Consider the following 24,321-nt stretch of genomic DNA (forward strand, 5'->3'; position numbering starts at 1 on the left):
CCACTGAGCCATCTCTCCAGCCTCCCTTTTTTTCTTTTCTATGGTTGTTTTGTTCTATCCTGTTTTTTTTTTTTTTTTTTTAAATTTGCCTGTTTGTTTTCTACAGAGAGAAGGAATGCATGGAGTTGCATGGATGGGGAGGGGAAACCATGATCAGAATATATTGTACACAAAAAACTATTAAAAAGTTATTCAGATGCCTTGTCCAAAGAAAAAACTTTCATTATATGTTAAACTCTCTCTCTCTCTTTTTTTTTTTTTTTTGGTTTTTCGAGACAGGGTTTCTCTGTGTAGTTTTGAGCCTTTCCTGGAACTCACTCTGTCACTCTGTAGACCAGGCTGGCCTCAAACTCATAGAGTTCGCCACCACCACCCGGCTAACCTCTGAGTCTCTTAAAAATGTAAAGAAGCACCTGAAATAATCTGCTAGGATGAAAAATAAGTCTATCCAGGGTACAGGGTACAGGCACTGGGCAGAGCTCTTGGGAATTTTGTGGCACTGATAATACCCAACAAGGTGACAGAAAACCCTACAACAGCCGGTGTCTATAAATGTAAAAACAGGCCGGGCGTTGGTGGCACACGCCTTCAATCCCAGCACTTGGGAGGCAGAGGTGAACTCAAGGCCAGCCTAGTCTACAAAGAGAGTTCCAGGACAGCTGGAACACAGAGAAACTTTATCTGAAAAAAAAAATTTAAAAAAGTCAGTTAAAAAGTTTAAATGGCTGGGCGGTGGTGGAGCACGCCTTTAATCCCAGCACTCGGGAGGCAGAGCCAGGAGGATCTCTGTGAGTTCGAGGCCAGCCTGGGCTACCAAGTGAGTTCCAGGAAAGGCACAAAGCTACTCAGAGAAACCCTGTCTCAAAAAACCAAAAAAAAAAAAAAAAAAAAGTTTAAATGATGAAGGCGCTGTGGTGGGAAAAGGCACATTCAGAACGTTTTTGGATGAAAATCCCAGTGGCTAGGGATGTTCTCTTTCTACTAGTTGATGCCTTACAAATCAAAGATAATTGCCACTGCTACTGACTGCACACTAGAACTGGATGTAAGTCCCTAGTGCTGAAGACACCATAAGCTATGTTGCAGAGCATGGATAAGCCTGTGAGGGCTGGGCTGGAAGTCCCTCCCTGCTCGCTGGCTTTCATAGCACCAGGTGCTATGCAGGCTTCTGACAAGTTGCTACCAGTGGTCCTTCTCAACTTGTACACAGGCAGCATGTTAATATGTTAACATCAGCCTACCCGGCAAGATGTGCTTGGTGATTCAGTAGTGGTACAGCTATTATGAGTTCTAACTAGATTGAAGGCCTGCTCCACAGCAGGGAACCCTCGTTTACTGTAAGACAAAAGTCTGTGGCTGGTGAAGTCTTAGCTCCTAGTGGACATGTTACTGTTGCTGAGATTATTGCTGCTGTAGGCCTTGGTCAGGAAAGCTTCTTTATGCAGTGGGCAGTTCTTACAGCAGAGACTAAGAACTGGTTGAAGTACTGAGAATAAAGGACCGTTGCTCTGGTCTATTGGCACATGCTTATTCCCAAAGAGAGCATGGGAAAAAACATAAGAGCTAAACAAAGGGGTAGGTTACTGTGGGACCCTGTTCAGGCATGATATGATGACCATCACTGTCCTGAAACCAGAGTAGCTATGATCAACTGCACATGACCATCACAAAGTTGGATCCGGCAATATTACCTCACAGAAGCAGGCAACAGGAGACTCCTCCCCTCCCCAAGGGTAACAAGAGGTTAACAATGCTGAGGTGGTGTTATTCTTGGGTGGTAGAACTTCCTGTAAGTAGTACATGTTCCTTGGGCTAATTGTTTCTTTGGTCTCTTGTAAGTGCTCTTCCTGAGTGAGTCTCTCCCCAGATAACATCACCCCAGGAAAAGACAGGCAACACTGCTCAGCCCTCTCCTGTGTCCCCTTCTCTCCCTAGTCATTCCCACTGCTCCAAGATAGCACAAAAGAGGAGGAAACTCAAATGGAACTGCATGCCCTTCCCTGGAATCAGAGGGGACACAGCATCAGCTAGGTGGGACTTAGCATCAATGGCAGGAAGGTGTCAGGGGCACCAGCAGGCCAGCAGGGCAGAATGAAGGGATGGAGAATCAGGGCAGGGACCACAGTCAGGTATATGGCTTCAGCCCAGGACCCTTGCCTGCCCAGAAGAGCCTTACGACCTGACACACTGGCCAGGGACACACGTGATGTCATCATTTTTATTCGTTTTCTCTTTTTGAAAATAAGAGTAAACATACAATATATATTCTCTATTTATACGTATTAGATATCATTACTGTAGGGTCAGACATTATCCCCAGCCTCCAGAAGCAGTTTCTTCGGCCGGTCTTTCTTTGTAGAGGGAAAGAAGTGTGCGTGACTGCCAAAAGCAGAATCTCTTTATTATCAAACAGCAGTGACAGAAAAACCTATCACTGTTAGACACACTGAGACTGGGGAGCCAGAGGAGGGCAGCGGATGCTAGAGAACCCACAGGAGCCCCACACTGGAAGCATTTCCACTGCTGCTGCTCCATCTTTTACCCTCTTTCTGTTCTAAGAGCCCTGGACTCACAGAGGGGACACCAAGGAATGTTTTGTAGGCAGTGACCATCCTCCAGGGCATGAGGGAACAGAATTCCAGATGGCTCTGGACCATGCAGGCAGTCACAGAGCACCAACTGGTATTACGGGGTATATAGTGCTGGCCCAGGTTGCTCCTCTGGGCTCATATCTGCCCAGCATATCTAGCCCCTGGAGTCCCAAGACTGTGACAGAGCAGTAATATTGGCACCCAGACTCTACCCAGGACAGGCTCAGTGGGGAGACAGGGCAGGGATTATGGGCTGGGACCCCAAAGGGAGTTCCATGCTCACCCCCAGGCAAAGGGAGAAGGAAGAGCACCCTGTGGCCTCCGGTCCAGCTTCTGCTGCTATGCTGGCTCCATTTCCTTTGATCCCACATCAACAGCAATGGAAAAACAGCTACTGGAGATACACAGAGATATCACTCCAGGAGGGGGCATGGCCCTGCTCCGGGCCCTCAATTAGGCTCAAGGGAGCTTCCTGGGTGGTCAGGAGCCCACCTGGCCTTTCCCCAAAGAAAGGAGGAGGTACTGCCACCCACAGGGGCTCCACAATAGGGCTGGCAGAAGGCTGGGGTGGATGCTGGAGGGACTTCAGTTCTTGAGGATAGTCTCGTAGGCCTGGTATACATGCTGGGACACCTCTGGTGCTCGACACTTCAGGGACAGCTGCCGGAGAAGAGGAGGACAGAGAAAGAACTTATCCCCAGAGCTCTTCAGTAAAGGATGGGAGAGAGCGGGCACCAGCTGGGAAGGGAGCTGGAGTGTCTGTACATGCACACATGGCAGGGTGGCAGCTCAGAGTGGGGCAGATGTGAGGTAAAGCAGAGGGGGTGGCCGGCACAGTCGGCTGCGTGGGAACCAAATAGACTTGCAGCCCCCACACCTGCTGTCACTTCTGCCAGCAGAGCCACTGGCGGGAGGCATGATTCATGAGCTGTCGGGAAGACCCAGACCCCACCCCCTTCTTGGGCTGTCTGCCCCACAAACCACAGGAGGTCAAGGGCAAGAGCGATTCTGATAGGCAATCCTGGTGGGCAGAGGGTTAAGAGGGAGCAGGCCTCTGCTGGGGACTGCAAGGTGTGTAGGGCTTGCTCTGACTCCTGCACAGAAAGCAGGTTTACGCAAGATCACCTCAGTGCTGCCTGAGGTCTTAGCCTTGAGATTCTGGGCAGAGGGGAGGAAACCAGCCAGCCCCCACTTCTACTTGAGAGCATCCGATCTGTTTGGGGCTGCAGTTAGGAAGGAATGGCCAGTAGAATTCTGGAATTCAGCAGCAGTAGCTCGCAGAGCGGTCCACAGGCCTCCTTCTAAGCCCTCCACAGGGCTCTACATACCATGCATGTGGAAGTGTGGGAAAGCCCTGGTGTTAGTAGCCTCCATGCACATCTGCTAGGCCTTGGAAGCATCACATTTAAGCAAAGCCAAGTTACAGAGGGAAGCAGAATGCACTGGGGTCAGATTAGGAGATGAGGCATGCGCAATACTGCTAGTAAGGATGGAGTGGGGCAGAAGAGGAGAGAAGCAATCTGCTAACCTCCAAGTCCTGTACCATGGCACCAGCAGAGAAGGTGGACATGTAACAATCAGACGGAGATGTGAATTACCACCACCTCAACTAACGTCATAGCCCCACCCACCAGCGCCAAGGTCACCAGAATTGGAAGGTAATATCTACAGGGCCACACCTACCAGGCAAGGGTGCATGGGGGAAACAAAGCCTTGACTCCAGGCCTGGGAATAGCCGTGCAGTTTTACACGTGCCGTATTACAGAATACCCAGACCCCATGAAGGTGTCCTCCGATAGCTCTGACTTAGGGTCTAGAAGTATGGGTTGCTGAGAATCAGTGTGCCCCTGGCCAGGCACTCAGGCACCATATGGCAGCAGGGCCAAAGTCTGTAGCAGTGATACTATTTCCCTATCTGAGTCCATGTGTTTATGTGTCTATGTGCCTTGGTGTCTTATCTGGGTAACCTGATGGGGTTGAGTTGAAGTTTCTAAAAGTTCAGAGAACCAGTTCTCACACCAGGCTCAGAGACCTTGGCGCAGTGCCCCAATATCACCGTCTCCCACAGCCCGGACTAGGAATGCTGACTGGGGGAAGTCCTGCCAGGGCAGGAGGTGGAGGGTCAGATCTGACAGTGGGTACACGAGTTCTCACCGTGAAGCTGGGGTTGCCTGGCTGGATCCGCAGCTCTGCCAGCACCCAGATGCCGTTGGTCAACTTCAGAGACTGGTAGAGCATGTCCTGGCCCTCCACATTCCTCTTGGCAACGGTGAAGATGTTACTGCTTTGCAGCTTGTTGCTGGCAGCCTCTGCAGGATCACACAGCCATGGAAGGCTCACATTCAGTGGGTACAGGGAGAGAGTGAGTGGAGCACTGGGGGGTGGGGGCCTCACCTGTGCTGAGTGGGCAGTCTCTGATCTGGAACTGGGCTTCATTCTCGTTGGGAATGTCTTTCCATGTGGCCAAGAACATCTGCCGGTCTGTGGGGTGAGTAGGATGGGGTGAGAGATGGGATCCTGAAAACTGGCCCCTCAGCATCACATGACAGGAAATGGGTCTGGTCTCCAATGTGCCACCTGGAAGCTGAGTGAAGGCACCGGCTCCTCCACAGTTGCATTTGCTTCAGCTCAGAAGGACACAGGCCTGTTCTCAAATGCCCTCTGCTTCCTGCCTCTCCTCTGCCTTACCCTACATCTGACATCATTTTCTTCACCTCTGTGCAGCCTGATATGTAGACATGGCTCTGTGGCAAGGGTGATGAGGTGCCACACAGCCCAGGCCAAGCCTTCCCTGCAGCCTTCTCCGGGTTCCGGCCCCAGCACTGAGGAGACAGACACCAGGTACGGTGACTGACCTGACTCTCTGCAGCCCATGGGACAAGCTGCAGGGTGAGCAGCAGGGCATCCAAATGAGGCAGATGTGCTGAAGGTCCCATCCCGAGGCAAAGCTGTCTTGTTAACTTATTACAAGCACTAGCCTTCTCCCGTCCCCTCGCTGTAGTCCTGTTGAACAGCCCCCAGGGCCCCGCACAACTCACCCATCTTCCCATCCTCCACAAAGAGGACGTGCAGTGGGTACAAGGTGCTGAAGTAGAAGACATCAATGTTGTTCTTCACAGCCACCTAGGCATGGGGGTCCCCCGTCAGTCCCCAAGTCCCGAGGCCCCAAGTAGGGTGTCCTGAGCAGGCCTTCTCATAGAACCCTCCCTTGCAGCCACGGCCCTTGCCCCCTAGCCCAGGTTCCGCTGCAGCCAAGAGCACAATTCTCTCTCAGGGCTTCCGCAGATACAGCTAGCATCCATCCCAGGACTGACCGTGAGTAGACTGGGGTCCCAGCCCTGTGGGGACACACCTGAAGATTGTTCAGAGGCTCCATCTTCATGACTGAGCCCACGGTGCTGAGAGGCAGGGAGAGCTCCACAGTCTGGTTGGGACTGAGCGGCGCGTGCACCTGGAGTGGTGCAGCAGGGGCCAAGCCAAAGCTGAGGAGAGAAGCCCGGGTGGAGGGGTGGGTGCTGACGGGACAGGGCTGGCCCTTTGTGCTCTGGAGGGGGAGGGAGGTGCCGGGCAAGGAGCTCCCTCATTAAATAAGCTTTCCCAAGCTCCTGACCTCCCCTGCTCCACTGGCCATGTAGAGAGGGGGCAAGACTCTGGGACCAGCACTACAGCCCAGGCTGGTTAAGGCAGCTAACCTCTGCTGCCATTTCTCCTCTGCACTGGACCCTGACAGGCCAAGGTGGCACACCCCTGCCCTTTCTATTAGGACCTTACCCAACACCGGGGGTCTGGACTGCAGCTTCTCGATGGCAAACTCTGACAGCCTAGGTAGTTACTGCTAAGACCCCTAACTTCAGAGAGATCTGACCACCCCAGCAAAGAGCAGGTTTCACTGGCTGGCCTAGAACTGGCTGTGCTGCACGACCACCACAGGTTCAGAAAAGCCCTGCCTCTGTGTGAGTGAACCAGGAAGGCTGTTTCAGTAGGACACACTTCTGGAAGGCGAGTCACAGTGGTGTGGAGGGGAGCCTGGACCGAGTACTATGTCCAGGGGAGTGCACGGCAATAGGCCAGTTTCCACCGTGGTGAAAACCACAGGTGCACACAGTTCCTTCTTCCTGAGGAGGACACTGACCCTCCATGACGTCCTCCGTGACGAAAGGCACTGCTGAGCTCTGCTCTCTTCTCAGGCCCGCTTAGACTCCAGAGGACCAGACCTGTGTGGTGCTCTGCACTCCAGCCTTTGAGGGAGTGCTATTTATCACTGAGCACAGGTGTAATTGCCCATCATAAGGAGGAGATAGCAGCTGCCCTCCTGGACTGTCAGGTAGCTCTATGGAGACCTTGGCCTAGGATCTGCTACCCAGGAAGTGTTCAATGCTGAGGGTTTGTTATAAGCAGTCATGCATCTACAGCCTCTAGTGTCCTGTGAGGGGAAGGGGCTGGGCTGCCTCAGCCTCCCCAGTTTGCTCATCACTGGAGCTGCTCAGGAGGAGGAATCATCAAGAGGGCTGCCAAGGTTCCCAGAGAGCCTGGCCTTGCCGGCTCATGGTGCTAGCAGGCACGTTTTATCACCAACACGCAGTACAGGAAATGTGGGGGATGGGGCGGTGAGGAGCAGGGAGCACCCACTACTTACTCTCAGAGTCCTTGTCTGATCAATCTTTTGCTCTTGGGGGAGGGTGGCTGGCAGGCCTACTACCCACCCACTTTCTCAGACCTGCTCCCCCACACCAAAGGGACTCAGGCCTGGGAGGAGAGGCAGGTAGGAGATGCAGGGACTTCCAGTGGGGAGTTGCTGGCTTGGAGCTATGGTTTCTGAGAGAACTGTTCTCTGGGCAGTGGAGGAAAGTAAGTTAGGGGAGATGACCTCTCCATTCTGCCTGGTGCTTTGGTGTCCACGAAGTGGACAAGAAGGTGACTGCTGTTGAGTTTGGTCAGGGGCTCACCTGTTACGATTGAACTGGATGGCAAAATCTGTCATGACCTGCAGGGCTTTGTTAGTCAGCTGCAGGTCCATGGAGATGGAGCCCACCTGGCGGGTGAAGGTGCCAGAGATCTCCAGGCCCTTGGCTTTCATGGCAGGGAGCCAGACCTGTAGGGAAGAGGATGGGAGGAGCTGTGTGACTCTTCTCCACCCCAAAGTCATAGCTAGCCTGAGATCCTTTTTCTCTTTCCTCAAGGGCCTTCTGATCAACCTGCCTCCACCACTAAGGCATGATAAATAAGCTAACCCTGTAGCCCACCCAGAACCGGCACCATAGCATAGTTCTGTATCCGAGTGGTTGAGGACAGGAAGGACATCTTCAGAGGTCAAAAAAGGCAATACAGAGAAAGACTGAGGAAAGGTGAGGAGGCAGGTGAGCCTTGCCAGTACCATGACAAGCCAAGGTCAGAGCTGAGTATCCAACAGCATTCTGGGTCCTGGCCACAGCCTGACTTCTCTTTGGCTGTTACAGCCTGTCCTTCCCTGCAGGAGATAGGGCTGGTCTTCCACTGAAGAAACTGGCTGGACCACGGATAGTACCAAAGAAGCTCTGGCCTACCAGTGTCCTGGCTGTCCTTAGCAGGCTCAGAACAGAATGCCTCCACCAGGAACCCTGCCCTCCTCCCAACTGCCTGCAAGGAGCCTCTTAAGGGAAGGGTTTTACTGTTCTGTCTACCCTGTCTCAGAGCCTCGTGTGGTGCTGCACAGGGTGCTTACCAAGGAAATGGCAGCAGTCAACCCTGCCTGTGCAGGACAACTCCAAGTGTCATCCTTTGGATTCAGGTGCCTCTCAGGCCCTTTGTCTCCTCGGATTGGCTTACTGGCCCCTTGATGATAAAAGGCTACAGTTCACCAGACAGCTTCCACAAGCGCCCCAGTGTACAAATAGCTCAAGTCTTTTCAATGCTTCTGCCTACATCTGCCCTCAGGGCTTCCACTTCTCAAGGTACCACAGCTTCACCCAGGTGGCTGCCCAGACTTCTCCTTCCTCCTTTTTACAGCAGCTGAAATTACCTTGTAAAACGCAAACACAATTCCGAACCCCTGGAAAACCCTTTCCCACTCTGCACTAGTATTCACAGCCTGGGACCTACTCAAGGCTTCTATTGTCCCTTCCTCCCAAGATGTCCCACTTGCTGTCTCCCACTATTGGAAAGTTCTTCTCTGTCCCCACCTCACCTGGCAGGCTCTGAGCACCCTGTGTCTCCTGGGTCAGAAACCACCAGCACTGAGTCCCCAACAAAGGCTTGGAGTATAAGAGCACTCAGAAAGATGCTAAGCCTAGCCCTAGGCATGGCTCCCACAGAACAGGCATGTGACTCTGTCTCAGCAGGTCTCTTGTGCTTGCAGAACTGGTCCTCTCCCAACCACCATGTCACGTCTGACACGGCACTCTCAGGGTCACTGTGGACTCAGAGAGTCTTGAGAAAGTCCAACAGAATTAAATCTTACTGGCTGGCTGAACCACTCAACTAGCTGCTAATTCATGCTGGACCAACTTGAAGTTTTCACATACAGGGAGCTCCATGCTCCAATGTGCAGGGCACATACCTATCCAAGGAAGGCAGGGAATCTTGTAAAATGGCAGACAACCCCAGCAATAATAGTGTTATGAAGGAAGTATAGACCTTGCCACTGCTCGTGAAGGAGGCAGTACTAAGGAGGTGGGAAAGTCCTGTCCTGTGGCAAGGACTCTTCCCCCAGGAGTCTGCCTGATTACTTCTAGCCCAGTCCTCACAGCTTATTACCAGCACTAAGTGTGAGCAGGTACATCATCTCTACCAGACTAGCAGTGATGCCATCAGTTAAGATCTATACACACACACAACCAGGTGGCGGCAGCACACGCCTTTAATCCAGCACTCGGGAGGCAGAGCCAGGGGGATCTCGAGTTTGAGGCCAGCCTGGTCTACAGAGTGAGTTCCAGGTCAGGCTCCAAAGCGACACAGAGAAACCCTGTCTCGAAAAACAAAAAAAGAAAACAGAAGTCTCTGTGTCACAATTTGGGAGCTGGTTGGTGACCCAAAAGAAAAAAACCTGCTATGTCCTATTGACCAATTTTTATTTATGTATTTACTTAGCTTTTTTTGTTTTTTCAAGCCGGGGTTTCTCTGTGTAGCCCTGGCTGTCCTGGAACTCACTATGTAGACCAGGCTGTCCTCGAACTCAGAGATCCGCCTGTCTCTGCCTCCCGAGAACTGGGATTAAAGGCATAAAAGCATGTGCCACTCACTTGACTTTGATCAATAGTTTTCTTTCTATTTATTTCATGTGTGTATCTATGCACAAATGCCATGATGTGCATGTGGAGGTCAGAGGATAACTTGTGGGACTCAGTTCTTTCCTTCCACCCCATGGGGCTCAGAGATAAATTCAAGCTAGGTGGCAAGCAGCTCTACCCTCTGATCAATCTCACTGGCCCCAGTGAGTGGTTTTGTTTGTTTGTTTGTTTGTTTTTGCTATCACATAGCTAAGGTTGGCCTTGAACTCCTGATCTTCCTGCCTCTACCTCCCAAGTACGGCTGTTGTTAGGTTTTTAATGGGTATGGTTTGGCCTGGTGCTTGGTGTCAACAATCTGTGTAGTCGGCAACTAAACATGTTGTATATCACACCCCGTGCTCTCTCAATCTGTTGACTGAGACTTGTGACCTTAGAGAGTATATAGCCAGGCATGGTAGCTCATGTCTACAATCCTATAATCTGAGCCCTCTGGAGACGGAGGCCGGAGAATTGCCACAAGATCAAGGCCAGCATGGGACTTCACAGTGAGACTCTGTCTCAAAAATGGAAGGCATACAAGTGTTCTCACTTTGTAGCACAGTGACACAGAAGTTGGAGATTAGGCTACAGTGTCACTGCCCTGCACTGCATTCCAGAGTCTGTCACTTAGCAGCTGTGTGGCCCCAGGCAAAGCACTGCGGTTTCTCCAGCACACAGAGAGGAACAGTGGCATATGGCTGTAGGAGGACCCAGCAGGCCGCTGCTCGGCGAGGCTGCTGCGTGCCTGGCGTCAAGTCTGCTCTTGCGGCGGTGGAGCTGCTGTCATGTGACCCTCTCAGCCCAAGCCTGTCACAGGCCTGCCTGAGGCCCTGGCTGCCACCTCTGGAGGCGAGGCCAGGTCAGGGACATGCAGGTGCTGCCCACGCCCTCCTCTCCAAAGACCTCTAAGGGTGGGCCATGCTCCTGAGGTGGGAACCTCGGAAGACGAGAGTTCAGCAGACATGGCCTCTGACCCGTGTTGCTAAAGGATCGGGCCACCGAGGTCCTTGTGGAGCTTCCCTGACACAGGTGAACCTGACCCGCACTGTGCTCTCCAAAGTCCCAGGCACAAGCATTTACATGCCAAACTTGGCTGTTCTCACCCATCCTCCAGCGGCTCCATCTCAGTATCTACTGTCCAGGTGCTCACATCAGAACGGCCTCAGCCCCTTCAATAGCCTGCTATTCCTACTGCTGAGCAAGTTCTATGTCACAGTCTCTGTCTGTGCTCCCAAAGCTGCTGCTGTTGTCAGGCTGCTAGGAGCACCCTGACAATCTCCTCTGCCACATCTTCCTTAGGGCCAAAGCTCAAACCAAACCATTTCATCATTCAGTTTAGAACTCGCCAATGGCTAGCACTGACCCTGTATCATGAGCAAGACTTAATTTGGCTTAGCTATCTATCTATCTCTAGAATCTCTAGTCTAGCAAAATATCTTGGTGGGTAACACCCTCAGGAGCACACTGGGTACTTGTGGGCCGTTCTCGAGGAAGCATGATGAGGTAACGGGGTGAGGTACTATGTTTTGGGGACCAGAGACAGGAATGCTGAGCATCCTGCCATGGAACAGCTCCAGCTCCCCTGCATCCTTGGAGCACTCGCTGCATACTTACATAAGCAGAAAGAAATAAACAGAAGTTCCCAAGACTAACTCATGGGGAGGGAGGGAGTCTGTTTTATATTTTCCTTTCTCTTTCTTTTGGGGGAGGGGGGAGATAAGGTCTCTATTTTTTTTTTTTTTTTTTTTTTTTTTTTGAGACAGGGTTTCTCTGTGTAGTTTTGGTGCCTGTCCTGGATCTCACTCTGTAGACCAAGCTGGCCTCGAACTCACAGAGATCTGCCTGGCTCTGCCTCCCGAGTGCTGGGATTAAAGACGTGCCCCACCACCGCCCGGCTAAAGTCCCTCTATTAAGCAGCCCTGGCTATCCTGGAACTCTACGTAGACCAGGCTGGCCTTGAAATCACAGAGATCCACTTGTCTCTTCTTCCTGAGTGCTGGGATTAAAGAAATACCACTATAGCTGCTGTCCCTCCCTTGGAAACAGGGTCTCACTATATAGCCCTAGCTGGCCTGGAACTCACAGAGATCTGCCTCTCTCTGCCACCAAAATGCTGGGATTAAAAGCGTGCACCATGCCGGGCGGTGGTGGCACACACCTTTAATCCCAGCACTCGGGAGGCAGAGCCAGGCGGATCTCTGTGAGTTCGAGGCCAGCCTGGGCTACCAAGTGAGTTCCAGGAAAGGCACAAAGCTACACAGAGAAACCCTGTCTCGAAAAACCAAAAAAAAAAAAAAAAAAAAAAAAAAAAGCGTGCACCATTATGTCTGGTGACATTGAACTCTTGATGCTCCTGCCTCTACTTCCCAAGTACTGGGATTATAGGTTTACATCAGCACACCAGCACCTGTTCTGTTGAGAACTTCACTGAGTGAGAACTTCACTGAGAGTCAGTTGCCTCTTCAGAAATTAAGAGTACCACCAGCTACACCCTCATCCTGAACTACTAATGCCCCCCATGCTTGTCATGTCACAATGACAACACACTGGCATGTCTTCTAGGGCAGATTTTCTTCCTCGTCTTCTTCATAGACTGATGGAGACATGTGGTTATTTTTAATTTCCATCCTGTGCAGAGCCATCAGTTCCCTTCCAAGATAAGAAGTTCTGTGTCTGAGACCCTGGATCTAACAGTGCCGAGAACAGGTACTCTGACAAGAGCAGGTATTCCCTTCCCTCCAGGCTTTCCCACAGGCGACAAATGCTGACCGTGCAACTGGGCAAGCATTGCTGTCACCACAGGTCAAAGCAGAGGCTGTGAGAACACGAGACCACTGCTAGAGCACAGTAAGAATGAAAGACTGCCAACAGGGCTGAACCCTTCAGCTGCCTTGCCCATCCCCATGGTGCTGAGTTCAGTGGGAGGGAGGCCTTACCAATCCCAATTCCGTTCCCCTTCTCTGCTCCTGCCAAGAGAAAAGGTGAGGGACTTACTGCTTTAGGAGCTACATAGGATCCTGAAAGGGTGCCCACGCCACTGGTCAGGTCAAAGAGGTCACTTAAGCCACTGCTGAGGGGTGCTCCAAGTCTGGCTGCTGGTGCTGCTGCTGCTGCTGCTGTCACTGCTGGAGGTGCCCCAAAGTTGGTGTCTCCAATCTGGCAGAGACCAGAGACATGCATGAGAGGCAGGGACACTAGGGGCCCATGAGGAAGTCATCTGTTCTTTAGAAAACAGTGGGGGTGGGGGGTGGGGGTAGGAACAGGACCACCTCCACATCAACTTAAAGTTGCAGAAATAAGACTAAGTAAGGTAGGTGGAGAAGAGAGGCTGAGCACTCCTGAGTCCCACAAGCTTTGAACCTTAAGGAGTGACCTCTGGGAGAGGACTCAACCCATAAAAGGGGGAGCCAATGTACATTGCTAGTAGGGGTGAGCTAAGCATAGAGGGGCTCTCTAGGAGAGCTCATGGTGCTGAAAGCCAGCAGGCCTCAGGATGACAAGGCCTCACTGTCATGGGGTGGTGAGGACACTGAAGAATTTGTGGGCATGGGCCCAGGGGCAACTGCATGCCAGGAAGTCAAAGCAGAGACTGTGTAGACACTGGCCCACCAGCCGAGGCTCAGCACAGATGAAGAACTGGTGACAGAGGGTAGAACCGTACCCCTTCAGGCTCATCCCCCATCTCCAAGCAGAAGCAGGCAGGGTGAAGAGACAGGCAGCGACATGCAGAGAGAAAGGCCAGGAAAGAACATGAGACAAGAGAAAGAGAGAGGTTAGTCAACTGTGGCTCCAGTTGGGATGAGTCTGTTCTGAGGCCGGGGCCCCGCCCTTGGAAAGATTCTACCCTTCCTCGTGGCTTTAGCCTGGCACCCTCACAGCCCGTGTCATAACCTCTTTGTAGTCTGTCCTGGGGTCTCTCATGGCCAGACTACTGATACCAAGGGGAAGGTTCAGAAGCTGCCTCTGCCCAGCACCATCAGATGCCTGAGGAAGGGCAGAAAGAGGTTCTCCTCTGACCTTCCATGGAGGTCTGGCTACGCTGCTCTCCTTAGCTGGTGTAGCCTGAGGGTAAGTGGATAAAGGCCTGGTTCCTCAGAGCTAGGAACATCCTAAGAGGACGCAGGTGACCGAGCATGGAGCGCAATCATCACTGAGGGCAGCATGAGCATCCGACACCCCCCCTTGGCTGATGATAGCACAGACGGGTATCGAAGCCTGCTCATCTGAAGACCATCAGGGGCATCACCTGGGGGACCCAGGACATACCAGGCTGTCGAGGCCACCACCAAGAAGGTCCACAGCTCCCATCTGCACTGAGGAGGCAGCCAAAGGTGGGCCACTCACTGGAGGCCCAAGGTCCAGATTGAGGAGGTCACCTAACAGGTCGCCCTGGGCAGGGATGACATCAGGCTGATCACCAGAGGCCGCTCCAGGAGGGGCTGTCTCAGGGCTCTCTGTGCTCTCGCTCCTGTTGGACACAGCGAGGGTCAGGTGGGGCGAAGGAAGGTATCAATGTCCCTTCCCTAAGACAGGCACTGGGTTTCCTCACTGTCCAGGGGTGCGGGTGGGGGATGGGGCATCTATATGACTGGTCTCTCTGCCTCCCTAGTCCCACCTACTCTTTAAGCTCTCCATGCGGTGAGCCAGCTGTGCATACTCTGGCTCATGTTAGAAAGGAAACGAGATACCAGCCCCCAAGACTGTCATGGGGCCAAACCAGCCACCCAGGAGCAACAGAGGTTCTGGGAACAGGTCTGTAGCACTAGACGTCAGCTCCGCTGGCTGTGGGGTCCTCAACTGTCCAAACCCTCCACACTCACTATCTTCACCTGTTAAATGGACACTGTCTCAATGGAGTGATCCACGGACACCTAGGATGTAGTTAAGCACTGGCAGAAGGTGGCTAGAATCCTTGTTTGTTATTTTCTAAGGCCTTCCTTCATGCGTGCTGGCCAGCTGTACTCACGAGGCAGTGCGGGGTGGCAGACTCTTATGCACCACTCCTCGGCCACCCTCCACAAAGGCGCTGGGTGGCTTGTGGTAGACAGAAGCCAGTGTGCCAATGTAGCAGATGAGCTCATCTAGTAGTGTAGGTTCAATAAGGTCTGTCTCCTCTGAGATGAGGGGCTTCTCCGCCAGCACCACCTCTTTGGCAGCTACAGGGTCGGTGGAGAGCAGGCGCCAGTAGATGTAGCCACGGTCCCGAAGGTCTGGGTTGTCTGAGTCCTTGGAGGGTGGAGTGGAGAAGCCTGTGTAACTCCTTCGCAGATGAGAGAAGGGGGCCTCCCACAGACCAGCCTTAGCATCTAACAATTGTGTTTGTTTGGTTTGGTTTTTCTTTTTGGTTTTTTGAGAGAGGGTTTCTCTGTGTAGCCCTAGCTGTCCTGGAACTCACTATATAGACCAGGCCTGAACTCACAGAGCTCTGCCTGCCTCTGCCTCCAAGTGCAGAGTAAAAACATGTACTACTATACCTGTCTCAACCAACAATTCTGAACATAACCAAACGCTTGCCCCTAAACCACTTTAAGGGGCATATCCTAGCCCCCAACTTTCAGCTAGGTCTCTAGTGCCCTACCTTTCAGTGAACCTTTCAGCAAACCTTTTGGTTCCCACATACCCTCTCTCTTCAGTTTCCCCCGTGAAACTACCCCATGTAGATCTGTCTGTAACTGACTCCGGGAAGTCAGGGATCTCAGGCTACTCTGGCATCAATTCCCACAGATGCTACCCGTGGGGGTGGGGTTAGAGGGAGACTGACTCCCAGGAATAAAGCTTCTTTTGATGCATTGTGGGGAGCAGCAGGGGCGGGGGCACTACCTGAGTGGCCAGACTGAGGACCTGCTGCACCAGCTCCTGAGTCTCTGTTGGCTTCTTCAGGAAGAGCTTCACAATGGCCGTCAGTAGCTGTAGCTGGACCTGCAAGGGACAAGGCAAGGAGGGTGGGGTGCACAACCAAAGGAGGCTTGGTGGGTCTAAGAACAGCTGGAAACCAAGAACAGCTCTTCCAGTCTTGGGGCTGCTGCTGAGGAACTCGGATGTGGAGCTGGGCATTGTACTATCTGACAGGTAGGGTTCAGCTGGGCTCCTAGATGCCTGTCAGAGCTTCAAGTCTGTAGCTTGGAAAGAGGTTCAGAGCTTCAAAAGGCAACATGTGTAACTAGTATGCTCCTTAAAGGTGTTGATGGTACCACAGAGATCCAGGAGAGGCCAGTAGGGCTCCACAGAGCTAGCCTGCCACCAAGGAACTACATGCCTATCAGAAGCAGGAAGGAAGCATTCCTGACCCCTCCATTTCATCATCAGGCTATCCTCAGCCTTGCTGGTGCTCCTTACTGTGGTCCTCATGCTGACCCCCAGCCTCATCCTTCCATAGTCTCCTCCATTCCCTCATCAATGTCATCAGCTATCAGGCTGCCCTATGGCTGTAAGCTTTTTCTTTCTTGTTTTAAAGTCAGGTCTCATTATGTAGCCCTGGCTGTCCTGGACCTCACTATGTAGACCAGGCTGGCTTGGAACTCATAGAGATCCGCCTGCCTCTGCCTACCAAGTGCTGAGATTAAAGGCGTGCCACCACTACACTGAGCTGACCATGAGCTTTTGATGCAGGGGGATAGGGTCTGTCTAGCACACTGTGTGACCCTATACTGCTTAGGCTACTGCCTAGGGAACGGGAGGCACTTAAGAATGATGAGCAGCTGGTGGTGGCGGCGGCGGTGCACGCCTTTAATCCCAGCACTTGGGGGGCAGAGGCAGGTGGATCCCTGTGAATTCGAGGCCAACCTGGTCTACATAGTGAGTTGCTGGGGCTACAGAGAGAAACCCTGCCTCAAAAAAAAAAAAAAAAACAACATACACACAAGACCACATATGTGGTCCTTCAGAAGTCCAAATCTTTTTCAGCCTGGAACAGGTCTGTCTATTGGGGAGGTGGGAACAATGGCCCACCCAGCTCAGCAGCTGCAGTACTGGTATCAACTCCTGCTTGTTCAGTAGGAAGGCATGCACAGAAATGCAGGGCATTTCATCCCAGCTTGCAGGGTAGTCTGACAGCAGGAGTGGGAACGGAGACGATGGGCCGGGGAGATGGCTCAGGGGTAAAGATACCTGCTGCTAAGGCTGATGACCTGAGTTCAATCCCTGGGACTCACATGGTGCAAAGAGAGTACTAACTTCCAAAAGTTGTCTTTGATCTCTACTCAAGCACCTTAACACTGCCCCTCAACCTCATCTAAAAAAAGAAAACAAAACAAAAGAGGTTTCTTCTGGAAGTGAGTCATCCACAGCCCTTGATACCTGCTTGTATACAGGTCTGTAGCTCCAGCCATTCACCTTTGGTCAGGGGAGGTTCATATCTGCAATCCCAGTACTGGGGAGTGGAAGCAGAAGGACCAGAAACTCAAGGTCATCCTCAGCTACCTAACAAGGGGGAGGCCAGCCCAAGATGTATGGAAACCCTGTTGCAAAAGCACCCTTCGAAAAAAGCACAAGAAGCTGGGCAGCAGTGACGCACGCTTTTAATCCCAGCACTAGGGAGGCAGAGCCAGGTGGATCTCTGTGAGTTCGAGGCCAGCCTGGTCTACAGAGCGAGATCCAGGACAGGCTCCTAAACTACACAGAGAAACCCTATCTTGCGGGGGGGGGGGGGGGGGGAGCACTGGTTTCTCCTTCAGAGGACCCAGGTTCAATTCCTAGCATCCACATGGCAGCAGCTCACAAATGTCTGTAACTCCATGATCTGACACTCTAACACAAACATATATGCAGGTGAAACACCAATGCACAGAGAGAGAGAGAGACAGAGAGACAGAGACAGAGACAGAGACAGAGACAGAGAGAGAGAGAGAAAAGCATGGCTCACTTCAGGTGGGAGTTGGTATGAACTTTGCAAACCACCTACAGCACTTGATTTGGAGCTAGACTAAGATCACACCTCATCTGAACTCTGGCTCTATCACTTCCCAGCAGTCATTAAGGTTACCTGAGTTGGTTTCCTCATCTGTAAAATGGGTGTAACTCATATGGTTAACTGCAAGAGTCAAGCAGACAACCAATGAAGATAACCCTGGTGAAGCTGTGCTGGGACTAAGGTGTGCACCACCACACTCTTGCAAGGACTTGGTAAATTGAAAGAACATGGGAAACCTGAGTTCAAAACTTCAGGGCTGTTTTCTTCCCTATAGATTCCTGACTCAGCTTTGCCTTCTGACCCCTAATCCCTGGCTCTTTAGCAGGTTTATCCCTGTGGAGGAAGAGGCTACAAGACTCACCCAAATATTTGGCAGTTGACATCCTCCGCCCCCCAGGCAATCCTCCACAGGGGCAGAAACAGTACAGGCAAGGCTTAGCTTCTTGGGAGCCACAGATGAGCGGCTGATGTTAAAAGTGAAGCTACATGGAGGGAGGCGGGCGGCAGTGGGAGGGCGAGTGGTAATGAGAATCACTGCTAGCATTCTGCCATAGACATCTGCTGTTCTCGTTCACTTAGCACCCACTCTGCTGGCTTTCCTTCAGAGAACTGCCATTCTGTCTCTTTCAACCCATACAGGCCAGGATGAACAACTGGCCCATCAGTCTTGGTAAATGGCTGCACAGAACACAGATTTTGGGACTTTTGTTGGACTGCTAAGGTAAAAGTTCTTTTTCCATGGGAGTTGTTAAACTATAAGGACAGAGTCTGAACTGTTGCCTAATTGTAGCTCCTGCTTGTGGGACTGTGACCAAGGAAGAGGCCATTTAAGGTGGCAGAGATAGCCCCAACACCACAAGGCAAGAGTGGGGAGGGAGTATGCTGCTTAGATATATCTGTCGGCTATGGGAACTAGCAGGCCCTGCTTTTTCCTGGACCACTTCACTTTTGCATCTAATTCTGACCCAGATCAATACTACCACTCCTGAGTACTTATTATGGGCTAGACATATGTTAAAGATGAGCATAAAATCATTAAGTGAGGGTGAGGCAGTTGAGGGGTGTGAGCTCTGGGGTTTCTGATTCCACTGCCCATGCTTGGACCCAGTAGGTTACACTGCCTGCACGGGTCAGGAGAAGACATTTCCTAAGTCACAGCTAAAGGAACAACAATGAAGAGACACAGACCAGACTACAGCCAATACCTTCCAAGCTGTCAAATCAAGTGAAGAGGCAGGGCAGGACCATCTGAGATGGGAGGTCAAACCAGGACCACCTCTCTACCAAAAGAAATCAGGCAAGAGCTACCCAGACCTCAAGTGTGCAATCCCTTCTCTCCAAGCTATCTGCTTAAAGCTTCATCTCTGAATAGTCACAATTCTCCACCATGCTGCCTAGCCACAGCAGCCCGCTCACAAGAACAGACTAGACACACAAATGTCCAATGGGCTTAAATAAAGCACACATTAACAAAGACATGCCTTCAGATATATCCTAAGGGAAGAAGGCAAGGTTCGAAGAAATCTTAAGATGCACAGTGGACTACTATAGCATGAAGTGAGAAGGAAGGAAACACACACACACACACATCGCTTCTCATCATTTGCAATCCCATGCTTGTCAACACCGGGTTTCCTTCTTTATTACAACTGTTTATTATTTATTCACGTGTATGTGTGGGTGTGCATGCCAGGAGACATGTGGAAGCTAGAGGACAACTTGCAGGAGTTGGTTCTCTCCTCCCACCAGGCAGTTCCGGTGACTGAACTCAAGCTGTCAGGCTTGGTGACAGGAGCCTTTATCCCTGGGCCATCTCACCAGCCTTGTTTTCACTGACAAGGTCTCATGTAGCCCAGGCTGGCCTCAAACTCCCTATAAGATGACCACTGACACCTGATAAACCCTGCCTCACAATGCTGGATTACATGTGTACACTGTTGCACCCTGCTTCATGCTTGTAAATCTGCCTCTTGTTGCCTCTGAAAAATCAATATTCACAGGGCTTATAGATACAGGCTGAGCAATGGAAACATAAATCACTTGACACAACCTTCCAAGCTGAGGCTGGACAAGGGAAGGCTGGCTCTACCCTTACTTTCAGTTCTCATTCTGTAAAAAAGTATCCTTTTCTTCACTTAAAATGGCCCCTAAGTGCCGTGCTACAGTGCTTGTCTAGAAGACTGGAATGCTCTCTGTGGAGAAATATGTACGCTAGACGAACTTCAGTCAGGCACAAGTCAGTGTTGTTGGCCGCTGAGTTCAATGCTAATGAATCAATGGTAAAGATTACATGTTGACCAGCTGGTAAAAACGTCATGGGACCTAACTTCATCATCGCTCCTGAAGTGCTAGCTCGGCACCTGTTCAGGAACTGTGGTGGTTATGGAACACAAACGCCAAGAACAGTAAGAGCTGGCTCAACTGAACATCATGTCTGCATGCATATCTACTGGTACATTCCTACAATCTCCATCACCAAGAAACTAAGCATGCTAGTACCTGGGACAGCGATGGCCAGGAAAGCCATTGAGGAAGAAGTTTCATTTTACAGTCCCTGCAGTGTTTCTATTTTGAACCATGTCAATGTACTACCAAAGACAAACATGAAATTAAAACAAAGCCGGAAACTTCTGACCCCCGTCCACACACACCGCAGACTGTCCTGTGCCCTCTGAGGCACTGCTGTGAGGGAGAAAAGGGGGCCACACGGAGCCTGTCAATTAATGTCCATTCACACAGCAGTGCAGTAAGAGCAGGGAAGGGGATGGGGTAGCACAGGCCAGAAGTGGGCCAGGCAATCAGTAATGGGTCTGCCCACGTGGAGGCTCACCTGGGTGCTCTCGTCATGGAAACCTTCAAGGAAGCTCTCCAGCAGCTCGTCGGCATTGTCAATCCGCTCAGCATACTCGCCCACTATCCAGATCATAGCAGCTCGGGCCTCAGGCTCATCCAGCGAGTCTAGGTTCTCGCACAGTGTGGCTATCACACTCTCATACCTGGGAAAGCAGGATTGAGCCAGCAGGTGAGCACCAAACAAGTTTGGCCAATGTGTGTGCTGGAGGGTTAGGGGTCAAGTCAGACAGGCAGCTGCCCAGAGCTGGGGAGGCGATGAAGAGAGGGGATATTTTAGCTTCTGGAGTTAGCTGCTCTTATTTTGGGTAAAAGAAGAAAGGAAACAGTTTCTTTCTTCTGAGAAAGCTGCCTGTGAGATGGAAAAGGAAAAGAGGAAGGGAAGCCAGGCTGCCCTTTTACCATGAGGGGTGGGCACCTACTTGTTGGGGTACTTGCGGAAGATGTCCTTAATGACCACAATGGCTTCCTGGACCACATAGTTGACCTTGGTCTGGATGAGATCAAGCAATGTGCTCACACAGCGCTCTGCAGATTGCTGTGTGGGAAGAAGAGACAGTGTAGGCAAGGTCTCTGCACACAGTTTCCAACTGGACTAATGATCCTGCCAGGGTCAAGCAGCTTCGGTCACCTTGCCCACCTTCCTTATCATAGCATAAGAACAGATCACTCTCCTTTGATAATGGGGAGGCAGACAACAAGGGCCAAATGAGGGCCCTGGATATAAAGGACATCAGCTAGAATGAGAATACAAGACAGCCAGAGGCATAGCTCTTGACAGTGTGAGGTCACTGGGAGTTCCTCCAGGCAAAGCCCAAGGGCTCAGTGACCCCATCTGGCCCCATCTCTCTGGCTTGTTTCATAAAACTGGCTGCTATGACTAAACCCACGATGTTTCTGTACCTAGTCTTTTGCTTTTCTTTCTACACACTACACAGTAGCCCAATGGGACAGGCGTAGTGGATCTCTGTTCTACCTATGACCGTGAAGTCCAACCCCTAGGGCTGTAGCAGGTAACTGTTCTACCTATAATCTTGAAGTTCCAGCCCCTGGGGCATGGCCTCGGGCTACCCTTAAGACTGGAGAGGCATGTAGAGCGCTCTCTTCTCTCCCTTGTGGGCTTGGATGGTATGGACTGACTCAGGCGGCAGAACAGCGTGGGACAGTACCTCGGCCTTCCAGGATCCTGTGACAATTCTATTCTGTTTAGTGAGTTTTCTTCCCTAATAAATTCCTTTTACCCTTTAAGCAGACTCCCGTGGATTTCTCATTATAGGCAGATGTCTCAGGAGAGCCATAATAAACATCAAGGGAAAAACAGCTTAAAATACCTCAAGGGTCCTGAGTGGGTATGACCAGCTCTCCCAGGATACTTAAGCCACCAGCAGACCCATTGAGTTCAGGTCAAAGTCAAGGAAGAGCTCCCCAGGCAGAGTGGGAGGGAATAAAATACTAGGGTACAGGGTTCAGAGTGACTTGGTAGCTCAGAGGACGAAGCCCAGTAGCTCAGTCAAGGTATCAACTGCAGTATCTATCAGGCCGAGGTCTTGCCCCAGACCTCCAGATAAGTCTAACAGGAACTCCATGAGCTGGTGGCTGCCCTGCGGCCCTAGGTAATGCTGTAGGAGAACCATCATTACAGTGGCCTGATTTTACCTGTTACAACTCAAGGGCCTACAGTGAGAAAGCCAATCTAATCTGCATAGTTGGCACCTTGGAGGCTCTGTTGGTGACCCTTGGACTTACTGCTAGGATGAGACAGGCTTTCTGTTTTCAGTGGAACCCCAGAACCTACTCACCTCCACCTTGATGGCACAGCGACCGATGGCCCGCACTGCCTTCCGAACGAAATCCACATCGACTTCGGTAGCGTACTCTTTGAGTTCTGCCAAGACCTGGGCTCCCAACACAAAACGGGTTGGAGGGTCTGATAGAACCTGCTAGAACACTCGAGTGACAGGAGTGTACACGCTCCCAAAGGGATGGGACTCTGGTGCCTGCTCACAAGGGACAGCCCAGGAGAGAGTATCATCAGGTTCATCAAAAGAAAGAGGACCCAAAGGGAAGCTCTTGCTTGACACTGAAGGCCACTATATCCAAGTACCTCATTCTGTGTGGGTGGTGATGCTAAGTAGATACTCTTCTAACCACCACACTACATTCCCAGCTTCAACTACTTCTTTTGGGGGTAGGGGTGAGGGCAGGGGGTATGCTTTATGCACATGTGTGCACATGTGGAAGCCAGAGGACAACCTTGGGTGTCATTTCTCAGAAAAACAATCTACTTTTGGGTTTCCTTTGAGACAGGGCCTCTCACTGGCAGGCCTTGCCAGTAAGGCTAGGCTAGGGGGCTAGCCCCAGGGATCTACCTGTCTCTACCTCTCCAGTGCTGAGATTACAAATGTACACACCAAATTGTGTGTGTGAGTGTGTGTGTGTGTGTGTGTGTGTGTGTGTGTGTGTGTGAGAGAGAGAGAGAGAGAGAGAGAGAGAGAGAGAGAGAGAGAGAGAGAGAGGTAGCAGGGGCGGGGGCTAGGTACCCACAGAGGACAGAAGAAGGCATCAGATACCCTGATACTGGAGTTACAGGTGGTTGTGAGCTGTCTAAAGTGGGTGCTGAGAATTAAACTCATGTCCTTTGAAAAGGAGCTATCTCTTCAGCTCCCACACACAGCTTTTTAAACAGAAGTTCTGGATATCAATTTCTGGTCTTCATGACTGCCCCTGCTTTACCAACTGAACCATATCCCTTGGTGCCTAACTATTACTTTTTAGTGAATAAATGATAGGTAATAATAGAATAAGGAGAATTTTTTTTAGTATATATAGGGACTCTAATTATGTTTCCCAAGGTAGTCTTGATCTTAGGACCCCAAGTATCTGGGACTTCAGGAGGTGCATTTGTATACAGCTTGAAAACACTCTTTAATAATAAAAATAGTAGTTGCTTTTGCTTGCTTACAGACCTCTAGCACCCACGACTCTCCATGAGATAAAATGTCAACAGTGAGCATGCTGACCTAGAGACACCTAGGAAATTGTCTGAAACCAAAGCTTGTGCCCACGCCACCATCCTCTGCTTGCCTGGGCGATGTTGGCCTGGGAGGCCAGGCGGATCATAATGTCCAGTTTCTCGAGCTTCACATAGATGGGGTCATTGTACTTCACAAAGAACACCTTCATTTCATGCTTCAAGATTTCTGGCCTGGTGGTGGGGCAGGATGCCCAGAGGGGGGAAAAAAGCCATAAGTCCCATGAGGAAGCCATTCTACACCTACGGGGGATTCCCGGGCTATCCTGGGCTAGAGGTGAAGCCTGATGCCCAGGGAGGCAGAACCATCATCATGACCGTGTGATCGCAGGCTGTGGTTCTGCCTGGTTACAGCCTGCTGGGTTACATCTCAGGAAGGAAAAGGAGTTTACATGGAGAGCAGGCAGCAAGCCAGGGTTCTAATCCCAATGTATGACCTCAGCCTTTATTTCCTAACACACGAAATGAGAATGGACTGTGCAGGAACAATTATTACCCCAGGCCTGAATCTGCTAGTGTTAGACCTGGTGTATATGAACTCAAAGTTTGGGAACATTTGTCCTGCTCATTCAATGATGAGGATGGTTAACTATACCTAGACTATTTATAAACAATATAGTTTATGCTCTAACCCTACTTTCCTTCTGGAGTCCTGAAATATTGGAGTGTGCCCCTAAGATCACCTTAGGTGCCCTG

At 51.2% G+C, this 24,321-nt stretch overlaps 1 protein-coding gene across 2 annotated transcripts in view; it reads right to left on the reverse strand.

The window, feature by feature from the left end:
• Positions 1-2,204: 2,204 nt before the first annotated feature.
• Positions 2,205-24,321, reverse strand: part of Ap1b1 (adaptor related protein complex 1 subunit beta 1) — a 58,818-nt gene continuing 36,701 nt past the window's right edge. Inside the window, exons 8-22 of one of the 2 annotated variants that reach the window (XM_059275547.1) lie at positions 23,679-23,799; positions 22,394-22,489; positions 21,017-21,132; positions 20,575-20,740; positions 15,656-15,754; positions 14,802-15,061; positions 14,102-14,303; positions 13,497-13,517; positions 12,830-12,991; positions 7,538-7,683; positions 5,944-6,073; positions 5,630-5,714; positions 4,986-5,072; positions 4,746-4,900; positions 2,205-3,251 (exon numbers count right to left, since the gene is read on the reverse strand). In XM_059275547.1, the coding sequence (XP_059131530.1) occupies positions 3,177-3,251; positions 4,746-4,900; positions 4,986-5,072; positions 5,630-5,714; positions 5,944-6,073; positions 7,538-7,683; positions 12,830-12,991; positions 13,497-13,517; positions 14,102-14,303; positions 14,802-15,061; positions 15,656-15,754; positions 20,575-20,740; positions 21,017-21,132; positions 22,394-22,489; positions 23,679-23,799 (1,921 nt within the window). In that variant the 3' untranslated portion in view covers positions 2,205-3,176. The remainder of the gene's footprint in view (positions 3,252-4,745; positions 4,901-4,985; positions 5,073-5,629; positions 5,715-5,943; positions 6,074-7,537; positions 7,684-12,829; positions 12,992-13,496; positions 13,518-14,101; positions 14,304-14,801; positions 15,062-15,655; positions 15,755-20,574; positions 20,741-21,016; positions 21,133-22,393; positions 22,490-23,678; positions 23,800-24,321) is intronic. The other variant, XM_059275548.1, reaches the window with a different exon arrangement.

This window comes from Peromyscus eremicus, chromosome 10 (assembly GCF_949786415.1).
Source record: "Peromyscus eremicus chromosome 10, PerEre_H2_v1, whole genome shotgun sequence".
Lineage (NCBI taxonomy): Eukaryota > Metazoa > Chordata > Mammalia > Rodentia > Cricetidae > Peromyscus > Peromyscus eremicus.